This window comes from Hippocampus bargibanti, linkage group LG11 (assembly GCF_051943395.1).
Source record: "Hippocampus bargibanti isolate YZ-2025 linkage group LG11, ASM5194339v1, whole genome shotgun sequence".
Classification (NCBI taxonomy): domain Eukaryota; kingdom Metazoa; phylum Chordata; class Actinopteri; order Syngnathiformes; family Syngnathidae; genus Hippocampus; species Hippocampus bargibanti.
The window spans coordinates 6,622,501-6,641,858 of NC_142744.1; the positions used below are offsets into that span (position 1 = coordinate 6,622,501).

The 19,358-nt window shown below is 41.4% G+C and overlaps 1 protein-coding gene across 1 annotated transcript in view; it reads left to right on the forward strand.

Annotated features, from left to right (window-relative positions):
- The window catches only part of lingo3b (leucine rich repeat and Ig domain containing 3b), a 47,178-nt gene extending 32,133 nt beyond the window's left edge, over positions 1–15,045 (forward strand). The window contains exons 2-4 of the mRNA XM_089009038.1: positions 4,805–5,412; positions 6,344–7,087; positions 8,187–15,045. Of these exons, the coding sequence (XP_088865164.1) occupies positions 4,858–5,412; positions 6,344–7,087; positions 8,187–8,756 (1,869 nt within the window). The 5' untranslated portion in view covers positions 4,805–4,857 and the 3' untranslated portion in view covers positions 8,757–15,045. The remainder of the gene's footprint in view (positions 1–4,804; positions 5,413–6,343; positions 7,088–8,186) is intronic.
- The last annotated feature ends 4,313 nt before the right edge of the window (positions 15,046–19,358 follow it).

Genomic DNA, 19,358 nt, shown 5'->3' on the forward strand with positions numbered 1-19,358 from the left:
CGGGACGGATTTTTGACTTGATTTTAAATGTGTTTGTGTGAAGGCTACAGACAAAGATGATGTAGGAGCCAAAAGTAAAGCCTACTAGTGATCATCGATTACCTATTTATTTTCTCTCTCTCTCTCTCTCTCTCTCTCTCTCTCTCTCTCTCTCTCTCTCTCTCTCTCTCTCTCTCTCTCTCTCTCTCTCTCTCTCTCTGTGTCTCTTTCTCTCTCTCCAAAAATACCCTCCTACGCAATTAATACATTAAATTGTTTTATTCCCATTATTCCTCATTTTATGCTCACTGGATAGTCGTCTGGCCCCCCTTTAGCACAATCTGCTTCATTTACTTTCTGGGATTTGTCTATGCTAATTCGCTGACGTCTGGTCCATTAATTTGCAGTCAGCAGCGTTGGGAAGTAACAGCGTATGAATAATTCGTTCTTGTTCTTCAATACAATTTTTCTGCTAGCTGTATTTTACTTGTGTCGACCTATTTTTTTTCTTTACTTTTACTCTGTACATTTGAAAACAGATGAGTATACCTCCCCGGGTCAGTGTGTGTGATGAAATGTGTGCACTAGAGTGCATTCGGGATGCCTGCCTGTCATTGAGTCGAGCTGGAAGGACTTTCGCAATGTCAACTCACTGATTCATGCTGTGACTCTGCCACTGATTGATATCAGCAGATCAACAGATTACAAAAAAAGGATGGATGGATGGGTTACCGTAAACATTCGGAATTTTACCAGGAATGTAGGCCATACTGGCTATTAGAAAAGAACTGAAATTTATGTATGTTGTCACTGTAAATGCAAACTGATGAAGAAACGATGCAGGTAGTGCAGGCCCATTGGCTTGGGATTCATCAGCGTATAAATGCATGTTTGTTTGTGAGCCGTCTTCTGTTCCCCTGGCGGGCTCTGTTCCAAGCCGAAGCAGCGGTTTACTGTTGTGTCGTTACGGTCATGTTGAGCTGTTGCTTCCTGACAGCTTGAAGCTGAGTCGTCGCTGAGAACTGGGTCAGTTTGAGCAGAAGTCTCCAAAGCCACCCTTTGTTTTGTCGATGTCGTGTTGGGCTCCATTTTCAAGATTTGTATGTTTTGCGATTTTTTTGTGTTTGTAAAACTGAAGAACGGTTTTGTCCTTAAGCTTTTACTTTTTTTTTGAATGTGTGATAGCTTTGCGTTCCATTTTCATTATTCGAACCATGGTACACAAAAGCATGACTTTTTTTGTCATTCATGTACAACCAAACTGCAGTCATTTGAAAATACACTGCGAGAAGGTTAAACAGGGTTGACTTTAACCAGACATGATACTCTCCTTTGCAAGTACAACATTTGAACTGCATTACTGATTCGTATATTTATAGGTCATGAAAAAAAACGGTTACAAATGTTTTATGATCTAACCATATTCGATTTTGTCATCTCTACATTGAGGCCGAAAAAAAAAAATGAACCGTATCTTGGACCCTGTCAGGCACGGCAGTCCTTTACTCATTCACTGCCAGACAATGTGCAAAAATGTGCCCACTGCAGTGCCAGGGTTTTTGTCATTGTCACTCGAATTCCAGAAACCCACAAAATATTGAGTTTTAGGACTACATCAACATTCACTGCAGCGTAAGAAACCTTGGAGTATCTTCTTTCACCAGAAAAAAAGAGTTAATTCCTAAATTATATGGGTCTGGAGGTATATGAGCTTGAAATGAGGGTGGCTGTCCAAAATACAATGCAATACATACATATTGGTTTATTGAACAACAACTGAAGCTGGAACAAACCGCTAACATGGAAAAAAAGGGGAAATGCTGCCCCCTTGTGGAAAGGAAAAAAAACATTGCCAGAGGGCATAGCCAACGCTTTATCTGCACCCAAACTAGATAAAACAAAACTCGAAAAATATGGAATAGCGCTCAACGTCATATTTTAAATTACCAAATAAATTTGTGAATGGCTAATGATGCTATCAAGTTACAGGTTGGACTCATGGTTTTGTTTGCTATTTTGGACCTTTTTTTGTTCTGATGACTGCCACCACCACCTTGCAAATCGTGACATACATTTCATAAGCCATACCCAGAGGAATATTGAAACTTTCAAGATGAGCAGCTTTTATTTAATCGTCTGTGTAACCATACCCAACCTGGGGGGAAAAAATGTCAATATTGTGCCTGTATTACCTCTTCTCACATGATTGAGTAAATAATACAACGTTATTCAAATATTGCCATTTGCCTGCAGTGGCAGACAAAACTTTGTTATTAAATTCTGGCTTCATATTATTTCTGCGACTTGCACTCAAGCATTCTGCCATGAAATCACTCTCAGACGATATGCCTCTTCCGTAGATGTACTATTTGAGTTAGCAGGCTCGAGGCTTGGCATTTTTTTTTCTTCTCCAATATGTCTCTGAACGTTTATGTTCTACAATTATTGCATCAGCATCCTTGCGTAGAACGAAATTTAAAAAAAACTCATTTTGGCTTCTAAATTGGCTGATTAAATTAGAAAGAAAAAAAGAACATCCATAATCTCCTTTTTTGTTTACTATTTATATATATATATATAAGCATGTTTACTATCTACTATATATTTACTATTATTTATGTTATATGTTTTCTATATATTTATATAACATTATTTACTATTCCCTATTTATTTTTAAATAATTGTTTCTGTGCACATTGAAATTTTCAAAATCATTTCTGAAAACTTTTTTAAAAGAGCGACGACCTGACGACATGAAACTCCTCCCATCATGGCAACATAGTTCCTTATTACCAAAATACCACAAGCTAGCGCCAAAGCACTTTTTCACATTTGCAATTTTGCGAAAACGGAAAATCACGACTATGCAACAGACGCATGGGTGTCAAAATCAAGGCTCGGGGGCCTAATTTGGCCCGCCACCTCATTTTATTCGGCCCGCGAAAGCAAATCAAACTTGTGAACTTACATGACGCTTGCTAAAGTCTGAATCAAATTTTAAAATTGGCGTATTTAAACCACAATAACAGTCATTATTCTTGACTTCAGATTTGAACACTAGTCATCCATTATTTTGTTGTGCACTCTATATATAATATGTGGAGGGTATCAAACATTCTAACGGCTTTCCCAAAGTCATAACGGCCCACGAGAGGAAACCGTAACTACAATATGGCCTACAATGAGTTTATACAAAACAAAAACCTTTATAAAAGTTTCAAATTCTGAGGTGTCTTTTTCTTTTATCAAAATTGAGCGACACCGAGTTGTTGGGAGATAGCCAGTGATGACTGTGCCCGTGTCGAAAAGAGTATGTGGGAGGGACGACAGCTTGGTCGAAGGAACGTTCAAGCAGAAATGATTCATCTCTTCTCTGTGCAAGAAGGAATAAAATGACTTCCAATTCTCGGCCGGTGAAAGGCCTCATCCTACGCATGCATGCCTCATCGCACACCTGACCGATAGTCAAATATGACTTGAGTCTCAGACTCAAAGTACAGTGATACCCTGGCTTACGAACTTAATTGGTTCCCAGACAGAGTGTTTCAGGCGAAAAGTGTGTATCCCAAAAATTAATTTCCCATAGGAAACCATTAAAATGAGAATAATCCGTTCCCAGGTCCCCATAAAACATAATTTTCTACTTTCTAATTTTCTAAGCCTTAAAACTACACAAAATATACCTTATTTTATGTATAATAAATGTGCTATGGTATTATAATTAAAGAAATAAACTATATAATAAAGTCCTTTTATTTACCTTTGTGATGGTCATTGATGGCTTGATGGAATGGAGTGGCCGCTCTCATCAGCGTTAAACACTTGATGAGGAACGTAATCTTCTTCTTTCACCATCTTGAGGAATGATCCCTTGTAGGTGCTTCCTCTGTGATAATTGCATCTAGTTCCTCATCAATTGTGTTCTGTTTAGTTGGGTTGATAGCTTTTTGCATCAAGTGTACCGATGGATTGTGCGGGTTGTTTTTGGAGCCTGATTGATGTAATATTTCAACTATCAAAGTTGAAACTCTCTCACTGCAGTCTGCCTGTCTCTTTAATGTTTAAACCACCACCCCCTCACTGCTGCGTTTTTGACCAATCACGTGGTTTTAACCAAAGACTGGGGGAGGGGAATAGAGGACAAAAACAGTCGGCCATTTTGTTGTTAGAAGAACGGGCTTGTTCGCGAAGGACCCATCACTCATTGAGGCAGCTCCGTGTACGAAAAAAGTTTGTATGCCAAGGTAAAATTTTCATAAATGTAACGTTCATAAACCGAAAAGTTCGTAAGCCAAGGGATTCGTAAACCGAGGTATCACCATACTCAAACATTTCTTTTCTGGCACCACACCAATGCCTTTGTTGATGCACTGTGATGATAAATTCATTGTGTTTGTCAAAAATGGAACACGCGGTCTCCGTGCAACAAGGAGAGTGGAGGAGATGTATGCCTACATGCATAAATAATGTGACTGCGTGAAGCGTGCCAGTTCCTCATAAAAAAAAATTTAGATGAATTAGTGAAATGACAAATTATCTTAAATATCTGAAATAGATCCGCCTCGCCGACGGGAGCTTGTCGGTAGTATTTGAAAGCCGTGTGACGATAGGCAGCAAATCTCCTTGGCTTTCAGTCTGATATTACTTAAGCAACAGGAAGCATGGATAATTTACTGCGGAGCCGATGTAATTTTGATGAGACTTGAAGATAGCAGGCGTATCGGCTTCCTCTTTCTTTTTCAAAAGCTTCCTCTCAAGAGTATCTTTACTCTCTCTTCACGTATTTAACACCCCCTTTCCGTCTTCCCCTCTGTTTGTCGCGCAGGTGCAAGTGACCCCCCTCGCCCGCAATAGGCGAGGAGTCCCAGAACCAGGGCCATGATTGGCTCACCTGGCCCTGGTGGGCGTGCCTTAGTGCCACGGCCGAAAATGCGGCGGGCAGCCCTGGCTGTTTCTCTGGTTGCCGTCTTCACTTTGACATGGCCGGGAAGTAGCCAGGCCTGTCCGCCGCGTTGCGAGTGCTCGGCTCAGCTGAGGTCGGTGTCGTGCCAGCGGCGCCGGCTCACCAACATCCCCGAAGGCATCCCCACCGAGACACGACTCCTGGATCTCAGCAGGAACCGACTCCGATGGGTGCAAGCCGGTGATTTGGCGCCGTATCCCCGGCTGGAGGAAGTGGATCTGAGCGAAAATCTCATTGCCACGTTAGAATCCAACTCCTTCGCAAGTCTGCTCAATCTTAAAGTGTTGAAGTTGAGGAGCAACCAATTGAAGTTAGTGCCCATGGGGGCTTTTGCCAAACTGGGCAATCTGACCAGCCTGGACCTGAGTGACAACAAGATTGTGATTCTATTGGACTTCACCTTCCAAGATCTTAAAAGTCTGAAACACTTGGAAGTGGGAGACAACGACCTGGTGTATATTTCCCACAAGGTACCCTTCGGCATTGTCATTTGAATAATTGCATGAAACAATAAATAAATGTCTGGGCGATTGTTGAAGATGAAAACGAGAAACCAGCCACTTCAGATTGCCCCAAGACAGCTGGATGGGTACCGCAGCATTTCCTAAATACCCCAAAAGCCGGACCTCAAGCTTTGTGCTTGACAGAACGTTAATATTGCATGTAGGGAAAGTGTTTCAGACAGTGCCATGATACCATTGTTACATCAATAGGTCCATCCATCGAGAAATATGAATTTGGTATCACCATAGCAATGAAAAGTCCAATTGTCAGATGTCTCTGAGGGTAATCCTAGTGTTTCCTACTCTTCATTTTTATTTGATTTATTTTTTCTCCTCAGTATGTGCAGTTTCAGATCAGTAGTGGCACTTTCAGATCTTCAATGAATATACAGGATCATGTTTTAAAGGACAACAAACGCCTCAGGACAAGTTGTGTCTATAATTTGCAAAATGACTTCAAATGACTTCTACTGAGCATATTTTACAAAGATTCCACCGCATATAGCTATATTTTACGTTTTAAGACTCGCACTGGATATTCAGGAAGTCTTGTTTACAGGTTGATGATAATTCCTGACGTGAATTGAATCATATTAAGAACTGGATGAGTAACAAGAAGGCATCTTCTCCGAATCTGAAGCCATTGTTTTGATTCTAGTCCTGATGTGACATCATGAACAAGGGGCCGGGACCTTCTGAAACTCTGCATTTCCGAGGTCATTTTGAAGTAGTTTTGGGACACTTTAAGTCATTTTTATTGGTGTTTTGCATTTTTGCGTGTTTTGGGTATTTTAGGTGCTATAAAACGTTTTTCTGATGTCACTTAGGAAACAAAAATGGTGTCGGTTGTCCTTTAAGCATGATTAACCATGTGGCTCTCTGTTGACCGAATTCTCAGGCATTCTCAGGGCTACTGGGACTGGAAGATCTCACCATAGCTCGCTGCAACCTGACGTCCATCTCAGGACAGACTTTGTCCTACCTGCGCAGCCTGGTCACCCTCCGTCTCCATCACCTCAGCATCACAGCTCTCGAGGACCAAAACTTCCGAAAGCTCTCAAATTTAAGAGGTTTGGATATCAATCACTGGCCCGACCTGGAGTACATCTCACCTCTTAGTTTCCAGGGTCTCGATCTCCACTGGCTCACCATTACCAACACCAACATTAGTTCTGTCCCGTCTGGTTCCTTCAAAAACATGGTGCACCTAACCCACCTCAACCTTTCCTACAACCCCATCGCAACATTGGAACCGTGGGCCTTCAGGGATTTGCTGAGGTTGAAAGAGCTCATCATGGTCAGCACAGGGTTGATGACGGTGGAGCCCCACGCCCTTGGAGGTCTCCGTCAGCTTCGGGTCCTTAACTTCTCGTCAAATGACCTGCAGACGTTAGAAGAGGGTTCCTTCCATTCTGTGAACAGTCTGGAGACACTCAGAGTGGACGGCAACCCTCTCGTGTGTGACTGCCGTCTGTTGTGGATCCTGCAAAGGCGCAAGACCCTCAACTTTGACGGCAGAGTGCCGGTGTGTGCAGGGCCTGTGGAGGTGCAAGGCGTTAGCCTGAGTAGCTTCACCGATTCTGCACTCTTTGATCATTTTACGTGCCAGAGACCTAAAATACGCAACCGCAAGCTTCAGCAGGTAACATCGTATTATCATATGCACAATTTTTCCGTTTGACTACCGTATTTTCTGCACTATAGGCGCACCGGATAGAGGTTTTCATGAGTATTTTGGCCTTAAAATGTTTTACATAAAATGTAAAATTTGAAGGCCGAATTTTTCATTTCAGGCGACCCGGTAGTCAAGTGGTTAGCATGCCGGCTTCTCAGTGCAGAGGTCGTGAGTTCAAGACCCGGTCCAGCCTCCCTGTATGGAGTTTGCATGTTCTCCCTAGGCCCACGTGGGTTTTCTCCGGGTACTCCGGTGTCCTCCCACATTCCAAAAACATGCATGGCAGGGTGATTGAACACTCCAAAATTGTGCCTAGGTTTGAGTGTGAGCGGGGATGGTTGTTTGTCTCTGTGTGCTCTGCGATTGGCTGGCGAACCAATTCAGAGTGTCCCCAGCCTAGTGCTCGAAGACGGCTTGGAGCAGCTCCAGCACCCCCCCTGACCCTAATGAGGATAAAGCGGTCTGGAAAATGGATGGATGGATGGATGGATGAATGTTCCTTAGAGGTTTTCAGGGAATATTTTGGCCTTAAAACGTCTGTGTAAGCTCTCAGTCGTACAGGAGTGGTCAATCGATGAAAAGGTTTCTTCAGCCGTCATCTGTACTTCTTTGAAGGTGTCGGACGTTCGTTCCTCATCCAAAATGCTTCGTCAGCGAACTAAAATTAAGAAGTAATCAGATTAGCTTCAGGGAATAGTCCTTTGCTCTCCTGTCAACATTAGAGTAGGGACCTATCAGAGCAGAGGTCTGGCCCCGCCACCTCTGGGCATTAGGGATACTGTATATACTGTATATATAGGGCCAGAGCTACCAGCAAACTTTTTGTTCGCTGATGAAGCTTTGCGGATGAGGAGCGAAACGTCCGACACCTTCGAAGAAGTACAGATGATGGCTGAAGAAACCTTTTCATCAGTTTGGCCTTAAAAGCTTTCAATTTTGAATGCCAATTTTTTCATTTGTAATCAATGTGCCAAAAATGGAAAATTATGGTAAAAAAATAATTAATTGTATATATCCCAGCAAAATTGACCAATCAGTTGGCGGCTTCCGTTCATCCTTTTTCCAGGTGACAGTTCGAGAGGGCCAGCCCGTGAATTTCCTCTGCCGTGCTGATGGAGAACCGGCGCCCGCTATCATCTGGATATCCCCTCAGCGTCGACGGATCACGACTAAAAGCTCGGGCCGCATCACCGTTCTCCCAGGCGGCACCTTGGAGATCCGCTACGCACAGCTCACTGACAGCGGAACATATATCTGCATCGCTAGTAACGCCGGGGGCAACGACACCTATTTTGCTACTCTGACAGTACGCAGTCAGCCGCTGGATGCCGCTTCGGCTTTTTTTCTCAATCGCTCGCTGTACGGCGGCGAGTTCTTCAATGACACAAATCTGAATAGCACTCGTGTGTTCCTCAAATTTACCTTGGACTTGACAACCATCTTGGTCTCCACAGCAATGGGTTGCATCACCTTTCTGGGGGTGGTCCTCTTCTGTTTCCTACTCTTGTTTGTCTGGAGCCGAGGACGCGGCCAACGCAAGAACAACTTCACGGTGGAGTACTCGTTCCGTAAATCTGAGCCTGTCACGGGGACCTCGACGGGAGGGACCAGGAAGTTTAATATGAAAATGATATGAAACAACGCAGCCAGGGGTCCCTCGGGGGAGGCATGAGCACGTCTCAAAAGCGTGTTAGATACACGTAAAACACACACAGCCATTGAATCGCACCAAAAAAAACCAAACAGGACATGATTTAGGATTGAATCTGTAAAAAATTAAAATCATGGCGTAAGAAAATACTACGGTGATGAAAATGAAAGAGCTGGCCATCTTTCATGCTTTATATCAATTAGAGGAATTGTAAAATTGGCGTTCTCCTTGGTTTCATTAGTGGAGGCGGTTGAAAAAGAAGAAAAAGCTTTTTTTTTTGCAGTTTGCCAAATTAAAAGACTTCCATTCATTGATTTGATTTTTGTTTTTGTTTTGGATTGGATGGGATTTGGCCCTTTATTAGTCTCGCCATGAAGAAATTTACATTTCATAGCAGCAAAGTCATGAAAGTAAGAGGAAAGGAAAGGTAAAAAGAAGAAAAACCAAATACAGGAGCTGCTGTAAAGGCAGCCAATCTTTTATTGATATGTTTTTGTTTGCTATTAACTCACTCGCTGCCATTCCTGTTTTTTTTCCAGATTTGAAAAGCATGACGTGGATTCCTGAATTTCTTGGGGTTTTGTTTTTTCTTGCACAAGGGTGCGTTTAAAGCTTCGGTTAGACCTCTAGCAATGTTTTTCCTTCCCACGAGGGGGCAGAATTTGCCTTTTGTCCCCATTTCAAGCTCAGATAACTCCACAAGCATATCATTTAGGAATGAACTCTTTTTGTCTGATGAAAGAAGAGAGCCTAAGGTTTCTAACGCTGCATTGAATATTTATGTAGTCCTAAAATTCAATATTCTGTGGGTTCGGGAATTCGAGTGAAGATGACAAAAACCCTGGCACTGGAGTGGACACATTTTTGCACATTGTCTGGCAGTGAATGAGTTGAGTAAAAGACACTTTCTTAAGACACTGAGTTAAGTAAAAGACACTTTCTTAACTCATTCACTACCAGACGATGTGCAAAAATATGTCCACTCCAGTGCCAGGGTTTTTGTCATCTTCACTTGAATTCCAGGACCCACAGAATATTGAATTTTAGGACGACATAAACATTCAATGCAGTGTAAGAAACCTTCGACTCTCTTCTTTCATTAGAAAATAGAGTTAATTCCTAAGTTATATGGGTCTGGAGTTATATTTATATGAGCTTGAAAGGTGGGCGGCTGTCCAAAATACAATGCAATACATAAATATTGGTTTATATAGCGCTTGAACAACAGCTGAAGGTGGAACAAAGCGCTAACATGGAAAAAAGAGAAATGCTGCACCCTCGAGGAAGGGAAAAAACAGTGACAGAGGTTTGACCAGCGCTTTATCGGCACCCCCTGCAAGAAAAAACAAAACCCGAACAAATTCGTGAAAGGCGCTCTACGTCATATTTTCAATTCACGAATAAATTCGTAAATGGTAGTGAATGAGTTAAGACGTATGCATTGTGGATCGAGTCAGATTTTACAGGGGTTTATTTATATGTTGCGGATACAAATCCATATAAATAACTTCATTCACAAAGATTCTTTGAATTGACAAAATTTTAAAACATTACAATTCGATTGCGATCTATTGCAACAATAGCTGTGTGAGTTTGGGACGAGCACGCTGGCCACAGGTTGTCATCGCGCTTCTGTGTCCATATGCTTTGATTATAAAATCAAACCCGCTGCAGACAGAACACCATGGCAACCAACGCAAACCGATGCAGTAGAGAGGACAGAGACTGGGTTGTTTGCCACGAGTCAGTTTGTGGGTCAACAACAACAACAACACAAAAAAAGGATGAATTAAAAGCCAAATGCGTGACGTGCAACTGACAGGCAAACGGTGCCCTTTTTGTCCCCCCAGTCTTTGTCCCGGCTCTCTGCTGCGTTGGCGGACATCTGACCTTCCGAGTGCTGCCAGGGGGGAGCAGCTTGGATGGTTGGCACCTACTCAGAGACAGACAGAGGACACGCAGCAGTCGACACACTGACACACGCAAGAAATGACGACACCCTGCTGTATATGGACAAGAGCACTGACAATTATTTTAAATATATGCGATAACATTCCTGCAATAACCTGTTGAGTTCTGATGATGAAATTCATAACCCGAGGTAAAGCCGATGCGCATTTACACATGATAAAACAAAGCCATAGCAATTGCGGTTGTTTTGACGGAGCATTCAAAAGCCCGTGCCGCAAAATAGAGTTTAACTCATTCACTGCCATTCCCGAATGTATACAGGAATTGAAAATATGACGTAGAGCGCCATTACTGAATTTGTTCAGGTTTTTGTTTTTATTTCTGGGACTGCCGATTAAGCACTGGTCATCCCTCTGGCTATATTTTCCCCTCCACCAGGGGGCAGCAGTTCCTTTTCTTTCCATTTTACTGCTTTGTTCCAGCCTCAGCTGCTGTTAAAGCGCTATATAAATCAAAATGTATCTATTGCATTGCATTTTGAACAGTTGCCCTCATTTCAAGCTTATATAACTCCAGACCCATAGAATTTAGGAAATAACTAGTTTTTTTCTCATGAAATAAGACCGCCTAAGGTATTTTTACGCTGCATTGAATTTTTATGTAGTCCTAAAACTCAATATTCTGTGAGTCCTGGAATTCGAGTGACAATGACAAAAACCCTGGCACTGGCGTGGACACATTTTTGTACACCGTCTGGCAGTGAGTGAGTTAATTAGTGTCACGATTAACTATCTCCTGGCACCATTTATTAACCATAATCTCATACAGCGGATCGGAAAAAAAAGTCATGGTTCAAATGCCATATTTGTGTGATATCAACAATGAGACCAAGGGAACTTATTCCAAAACCTTTTCCACCTTTCTGTGACTTATAACCTGTATAACACATTAGAGGGAGAAAAATGGTCAAATTTTTGTTAAGGTGGATAGGACGAAAAGTAATCAGGGAAATGCAGTCATTTCTCATAATGGTATTGTTCGTACTAGCGGAGAGAAATCCCTTGGGCAATTTTCGTTCTCTTGGATTTATGCTTCTGTTAGAAAGCAAAAAAAATATTAAAATGTAGGCAAAATTAAACAAGAGCATCGGTATTTTTCTTTTGATTTAATCAGAGAGGCTTCAAACAGTGGCGGGTGTGCGATGGCTCTCATTTAATGTGGGGGCAGGGGGTGCACACTTTTGCAAACACATTAACTCAGGGGTTTCAATTGAGTGCATATTATAGGTCAGGTAAAAGTTTTGAAATGACAGCCATAGGTCTCCATATTTATTTTAATATCACATAAACCGGGCGTTTGAATGGTGGGGGGCGGGGATGTGGACTTTTAATATCCACTGGAATAAGTACACAGCCACACCACAAAACTCTGTCTGCTCTTTCTCTGTCTCTGTGATGGCCGGCGTGCAAATGTCTCTGCCTTCCCTAGCCCAGTGTATCCCCCCTACTTGCCCCCCGAACCATCTTCCCCATACCCCCCACTGGGTCCTCCTTTTGGGAGGGGTCCCTGGCTGGAGACCGCGGATACAAATGTAAATGAAGTTGTGTTAACCTTACCCACAACATCGGCATTGTGCAGTGGAAACTCGTACGTACTGTGGTTTTGCAGAGTAGCTTTTCGTGGAGCTGCCCTGTTGTTTCTTTCTGTTCGTCCTCCAGTTTTGATTTACTCATCTATAATCATCTATGACACATCAACTGTGAACTCTTTTCAATCTCTCGTGTCTCCGTGTGGGCCTGTTCTGTTCTCAACACTCACCTAAGATCCCTTGACAGCCAGTTTTGGCTACTCTAAAGCATAGGTGTCAAAGTCAAGGCAAGGCCATATCTGGCCCGCCATATTGTTTTATTCGGCCCGTGAAAGCAAATCCATTCCATAATGCTTGCTGAAGTCCAAACCGAATTTTCACATTGTCCCATGTAAACCACAATCATTATTTCTACTTGAAATTTGAAAACTAATTATTCATTAATTTGTTGTGTGTTCTTTGCTCTAAAGCAGGGGTGTCAAACTCCGGTCCTCGAGGGCTGGGATCCTACATGTTTTCCAAGTCTCCCAGGTGTGTTGCAACAGGTAGACTTGGAAAACATGTAGGACTCTAACCCTCGAGGACCGGAGTTTGACACCCTCAAGGTTAGGGTTGGGTTTTTGTAGGTTGAGATTAGCTGGGTAAAAAAATATCATCCATCCATTTTCATTTCTGTTTATCCTACTAAGGCAGTGAAACCCACTACTGGTCACCAGTCAATCATACAATTCACTACCATCCCCGAATTTATTCGGGAATTGAAAATATGACTTGGCGCCATTCCCAAATTGTTCGGGTTCGGGTTTTTCTTGCAGAAGATGCCGATAAAACGCTGGCCAGACCTCTCGCCGTTTTTTCCCTTCCACAAGGGGGCAGTATTTCCTTGTTTTCCATGTTAGTGCTTTGTTACAGATTCAGCTGTTGTTAAAGCGCCATATAAATCCATATGTATGTATTGTATTGTATTGTATTTTCTACAGCGGCCCCCCATTTCAAGCTCAGATAACTCCACCTATATAACCTAGGAATTAACTCTTTTTTTCTGATGAAAGAAGAGAGTGTAAGGTTTCTTACACCGCATTGAATGTTTATGTAGTCTTAAAACTCAATATTCATTGGATCCTGCAATTTGAGTGAAAAAATGACAAAAACCCTGTCACTCGAGTGGACACATTTTTGCACGTCGCCTGGTAGTGAAAGACTTAAGATATATTGTGCGATATTCAAGTAACATTTCAATAGTTGTCATTTTTTAATGTAGAAGATACCACATAAAAAAAACTATACTCTTCCTTCGGTACGCTGCTTTTGTAACTCATTTCATGTTAAACGGGGAGTTTCCAGTGTTAGCAAGATGTCACTGTAGTTTCACGACTCAAACCAACCGCAACAATCTCCAACCAAAGTACTGTCCCCTCATTAATTACAAATTATTATTAATTATTAAATTATTATTTATTGTGACACGCTGACCGACAACATCCGCCAATCTCCAACCAAAAAAAAAAAGCAACGGCTAGTTAGCATTAGCACTGTAAACTAGCAAACTTTAGTTACGCTATTGATAATGGAGTCTTTCTTGGCTAATTTAGAAGTTACCATATACTAACCACCACGTTTATGTCCAAGTTAATATGTAAAATCATTGAATGAGAAACGAATCAACTTTTGGGAGTTTTATCGCCTCCCAGTGTTTAGAACAGAACTGCGCCATCGTGTTTTTTTCATCTCGTTTATCAAGCCAGTTGTGTTTCCATCCGTCCGTATTCCTCGATGAGAATTAGGCTTAGAAGACACCAGGAATGTCTCGTAGTCATCTGAAATGGCGTTATTGTGTGCAAACGAGTTATAATATAAGAGTAGGTGAGTGTGTGTTTTATTGTTATCATCCCTCTGTTTTTTTTCCTCTTTGCCATTTTCCTTCTGGGCGTTTTGGCACCCTCCTTGTTGACACTTCTACAGTGCACAGTATTAGGCTGGAATGTGGTTGTGTGGTAGTAGACAAATGTTCTGTGTGGTTGTTGAGTCAAGTGTCGTCGTGTTAGGAATGGTGGATTTTTTTGGCAATGCTATTTAAAACAGTTGTTAGATTGGTGAAGTTTAGACAAAAAAATGGAAAGGGGTTACCCAGGTTTCCTTAAATGAAAAAAAAATCACATCCTCTTCTCCAAAAATATGACTGAGACTTTCCTACTCTGCACTGGGATCATTTACCGGGAGTGACTATGTGGGTTTTATCGACAGATTTCTTCTCATATCCACTCACAGACCACAATACAACTCAATGTATTTGACGGTTTTCTGCTGCTTATTCAATGAGATGTTGACATTTTATTCAAGGATAGAACGCTATAATATCCACGAAATATTCCCAAGAAATGACGAAAAAAATGTTTTCAGCTTCAAATGCCTGTATCTACTATACTCTGAATTAACACTTTCTAAAAATTTCCCTCCATCGATTATCTTGAAAGCTTAAGTCATCGCCTAAGTCTACGACTCGATTCATCCCTGCTGTGATCCCACAGAAAGAAGGCTTAAGATGCTCTCCCACCCCCCGGCCGCGTCCCATTTCCCTCCTCCGGTTTGCCCTTGCCTCAGGTTGGTTTATCGTCGTTGAGATGCTCCATTTACTGCAGCAGCAGTAGTCTTGCTATTCGGAACACGTGTTGTTCCACTGCTGTCGCTTACAATGGAATGAAGTCATTTGTTGTAGTCTTAAGATTGAGCTTGCATAAATAAATAATAAATAAATAAATAAATAAAATAAAATATTATTTTATTTTCCGAATTATTTGACTATCACCTTGGATTGGATTGGATTAGCTTTTATTAGTCTCACAGAAGAGAAATGTACATTTCACAGCAACACAGTGATCAAAGTAAGAGGCGAGGAAAGGAAGAAGCAGAAAAACTAAATACAGGAGCTGCTGTAGGGGCAGCCACTCTCGCAGTGCCATTTTGAAGTCAAAACAACAAAAAAATAATCATATAACAAATAATGGGACCGAACATTTCCTCACCCTCTTTGTTGCATGAAGCAGTTCTAGATGAAAGATGAGAATATCAAAGCGTCTTTTTCACCAGTGGACCAGAGACGTCCTTATTGAAATGTCCACATCTGCTACAAGCTAAATGTTGAAAGCAAACACAACGCTGTAGCACCCATTTGATGAAAAGACATTGTCTCACATATCCTGCCACATGTAAATCCGCTTCAATTCCGAGCCACAGCAGTTCCGCATACGGATCGGCGCTCCTTTCCTTCTCACCGCGCCTTTGAGTCCTTGAGGCATTTAGGCCTAGCATCATACCATCTGCGTCTAAATGAAAGCATCTTCACTTCAGATCCCACAGCTGCTATTTTGATTGGATTAGACCTAAGTTGCGTTACTATAGTTGAGGGGGGAGCATAAATAGGATGACAGAGATGCCAGTTTGGCTGATTTGTTGACTACTCAGCCCGTTAAGTCACATTTCCAAAACAGACCAGGGTGCCATAGAAATAGCCCAGCCTGTTATTTGACACAGAAATATGACCCCATAGTGGAAATAGATACCGGATGAAAATGAATGTGAGGGTAATTGTCACGTTATTTCAATGTGTTATATGAAACTGCAAAGACTGGACTTTGTCCAAACAGGTTTTCAGTTCCAATATGGCGGTATGATCCTGTGCTAACCCCCAGTGGTCACGGAGAGTAATAGCCAGAGCGAAGGACACTGCTGCTGCTGAACTGAGATAACAGCGTCGGTTTCTAGGTAACACATAATTACGAGGAGGCTAAAATTGACTGTTGTGATCATCGACTAGTCAGGGCTGTAATGATTTTCGTGCAGCATTCCCGATAGATCAAAAGCAGCTGTTCTTTTTTTTTTCTTCCTCATTATCCTCGCCGCCTACAAAACAATTTGCCATCTCGCTGGCGTGAAAAGAAAAATCTTCCTTATGATTCCTTCCTTCCTTATGCGTTATCTTTGCAGTCCAGTTGATCCAAAAGGGAACGGATACCTGTTCAAATGCCGTTTTTTTTATTCATGAAAAATATCTGATCAATGATTTTTAAACACTTTTTAATCCACAAATTCGACCCATGATGGTATTAATATTTTTGAAGGCTGGTTAGCACGAGATTCCAGTTAAATTCTACTGGTTATTGGAGGAAGACATTTTGTTTTTTAATCTCATAAAAATCTGGCATTTGAACAGCAGCGTGTAGACTTTTTTAAGACTCACCACTAGCTATCTATTTGCTATCTATTAGCTATCTAACTGGCTAGCTATCTATTAGTTATCTATTAGCTAGCCAGCTAACTTTCTATCGACAGTATTTGAGTTATTCCGGGTTTTGTAAACGCTGGCGCATATGGCTGCCGCTGCTCACCCACAGAAAAACTGATCCTGTGACTGTAAAGTGACCTTGAGAGTTTTGAAAGGCGCTTATAAATGAAATGTATTATTATTATAATATGTTGCTGTCCACGCGGGTTGACAGTAGGTTTACCATCTTAACACACAGCGCTTTTTTTTGAGGTGTACAACGATGGATGATTTGTATTCCAAGCATGCTGGTCGGTCTGATCAATGCCATGCTGGGACCAGATTATCAATAGCATTGATCTAACTTGAACCTTGTCACTGGAACATTTCCTTTGACGGAGTGGGGATGTATATAGAGACCTGCTTGGCACTCATTTCTGGGTTTACACATTACCTTTTAAAAGGAATCAGGAACAATTTGGAGGTTATTTATTCCCGACCGAGGTCAAAAAGTGATGTTACACATTTTCTTATACAGTATTGATGGAATTGCTGAAGCAATGGAATACAAAATAGACAACTGTATCACACTGTGTTGGGTTCTTATCGTGTCATTGAATTATTCAGAAAACTCAAATATCTTTTTTTTTATCAGTACTAATTTACGTTTGCACCTCTTTAATATGGTCCTTACTTCTTTAGTAATGGATATTGATGCTCTGACTGAATTCAGATCTGTGAAAACAAACATGCTGGCTCAAAATGAGCGATTATTCAAGCAAAGGTGATTATTATGAACAATTTGTGAACTCTTTGACCATCCAGCTGTCTAATTAAAAAAAAAGTGTAAATCCTTGAATATGAAGAATGTACATATAGATCTCTTAGCCATATGGTGTCATCAAATCTGTAGGCTTTGTTGCCATGTCTGACGGAGGAAAATGACTGTTGACTGTAAATATTATAGTTATATTCAGATAGAGTATAGTTATATAAAAAGTAGTCCTTGTTTTGTTTTTGTTTTTCCTCCAGGGATCATGCATGTTTTACTCAGTCCCATGGCTGCTTGATCTCACAGGGGAAAGAAAACACAATAATGTATCATGGCCAATAAAAACAAAACGAACAAGTTCTTTATCTACTTTGCATTTTTTTATGCTGGCTGTCTTGTAAAGCATGTACTTTTTGTACGATTTGGAGTGTTTAATCAGACTGATGCAGATGATTTTTTTAACGTGGGGGTGGAGGGTAATATTGTATTATATTGTAAATCATGCAAATCACAAGCACCAGACATTTCAATATTAGATTTATATTAGAGTATATATTTTTCTTTTAGTCCACATTGAACCATAAGCACCCTATTGGTTTCATTTTCACGCAAAAAGTACTTCGAACTAAAATAAAATAAAATCATGCAGGTTACTTTTAATTTATCGTAACGGACGAACTGGATTACCGGAAGTTGTTAGCAGTCACTCCTCTGCAGGTGTGGATTGTGATCCGATTTGTTGTGAAATATCGTTTTTTATTTTTTTTTTTAAATTTATTTCGTGTATATTTCGACGATGGCAAAGCAGGGGAATCTGGAGCATAAGGAAGACATATTTTAAAAGGCTCACCTCCGTACGATACGTTTCTACAAAATGTTTGTTACATATTTCCGCGTCAGAGCTCTTCTGAGGTAGGCAACGATTTCCTTATCACAAACTATTGTATAAATGTAATTATTCTGTTTTATTCGTGTTAAGAGTACGTTCAGAAGCATATATAAAAAGTTTAGTTGGTGTTTGGATTATGAGAGTTCGTTTGAATTATTTCTCTCTTAATGTGCTTGTATAATGTTGGCCACAAGTTGGCAGCAGAGCACTTCTTTAAAAATCCATCGCCACAAAGTGCTAATTCGTTCAATCTTTATTTTCCTTAGTCTGTCTAAAAACACGACGTTTTCATTTCTTTTATTTTTAAGGAGGAATGAATATAGATGATTGGTTCTCGATTGTAACGACCATCTGCATGCTCAGGTGTGTGTGTGTGTGTGTGTGTGTGTGTGTGTGTGTGTGTGTGTGTGTGTGTGTGTGTGTGTGTGTGTGTGTGTGTGTGTGTGTGTGTGCGCGCGCGCGTGTGTGTGTGTGTGTGTGTGTGTGTGTGTGTGTGTGTGTGTGTGTGTGTGTGTGTGTGTGTGTGTGTGTGTGTGTGTGTGTGTGTGTGTGTGTGTGTGTGTGTGTGTGTGTGTGTGTGTGTGTGTGTGTGTCTTTTGATGTGTATGCAGCCATTTGATCAAAGCTTTCGATTAGATGTCCGCTTAACATGTCAAAGATTGGCGAGCAACACGGGAAAGGGTCCCGGGTGCCTCCTCCCAAAAAAAGGTCACTCTCTGTAGGTCGAAGGTGAACCCACACACACGAACGCCTCTCTCCTGTCCAGTTTCACTGCCCTCCTCCTCCATCTCTCTCTACATCTCCCTCCATCTTATTTTTGTCTCTGCTCTATTTGAAATTGATTGTCTCCTACCATCACAAAGACACTTGGTTCTGATTGATTGATTGATTGATTGATCGGGGGGAGGCAGAGAACATCAACACGGTGGCTTCCAAAGGCTCTGAGGGGAAAACAAATGACACCATTTTGATGCACTGGAATAAAGCGCCTCTAAGCAACAGCCTGGCCGGCCCCCCTTCTGTTTGTTTGTACATCGGCCAGCTCCTAAAGTAGATAAACATCACCAACCTATCGAATCGAACAGGAGATCAAATACCGTCCAGCTGAAATATAGCGACAGGACACAAACCTCACTCTCGTATGATTTGAAAAATGAATACATAAA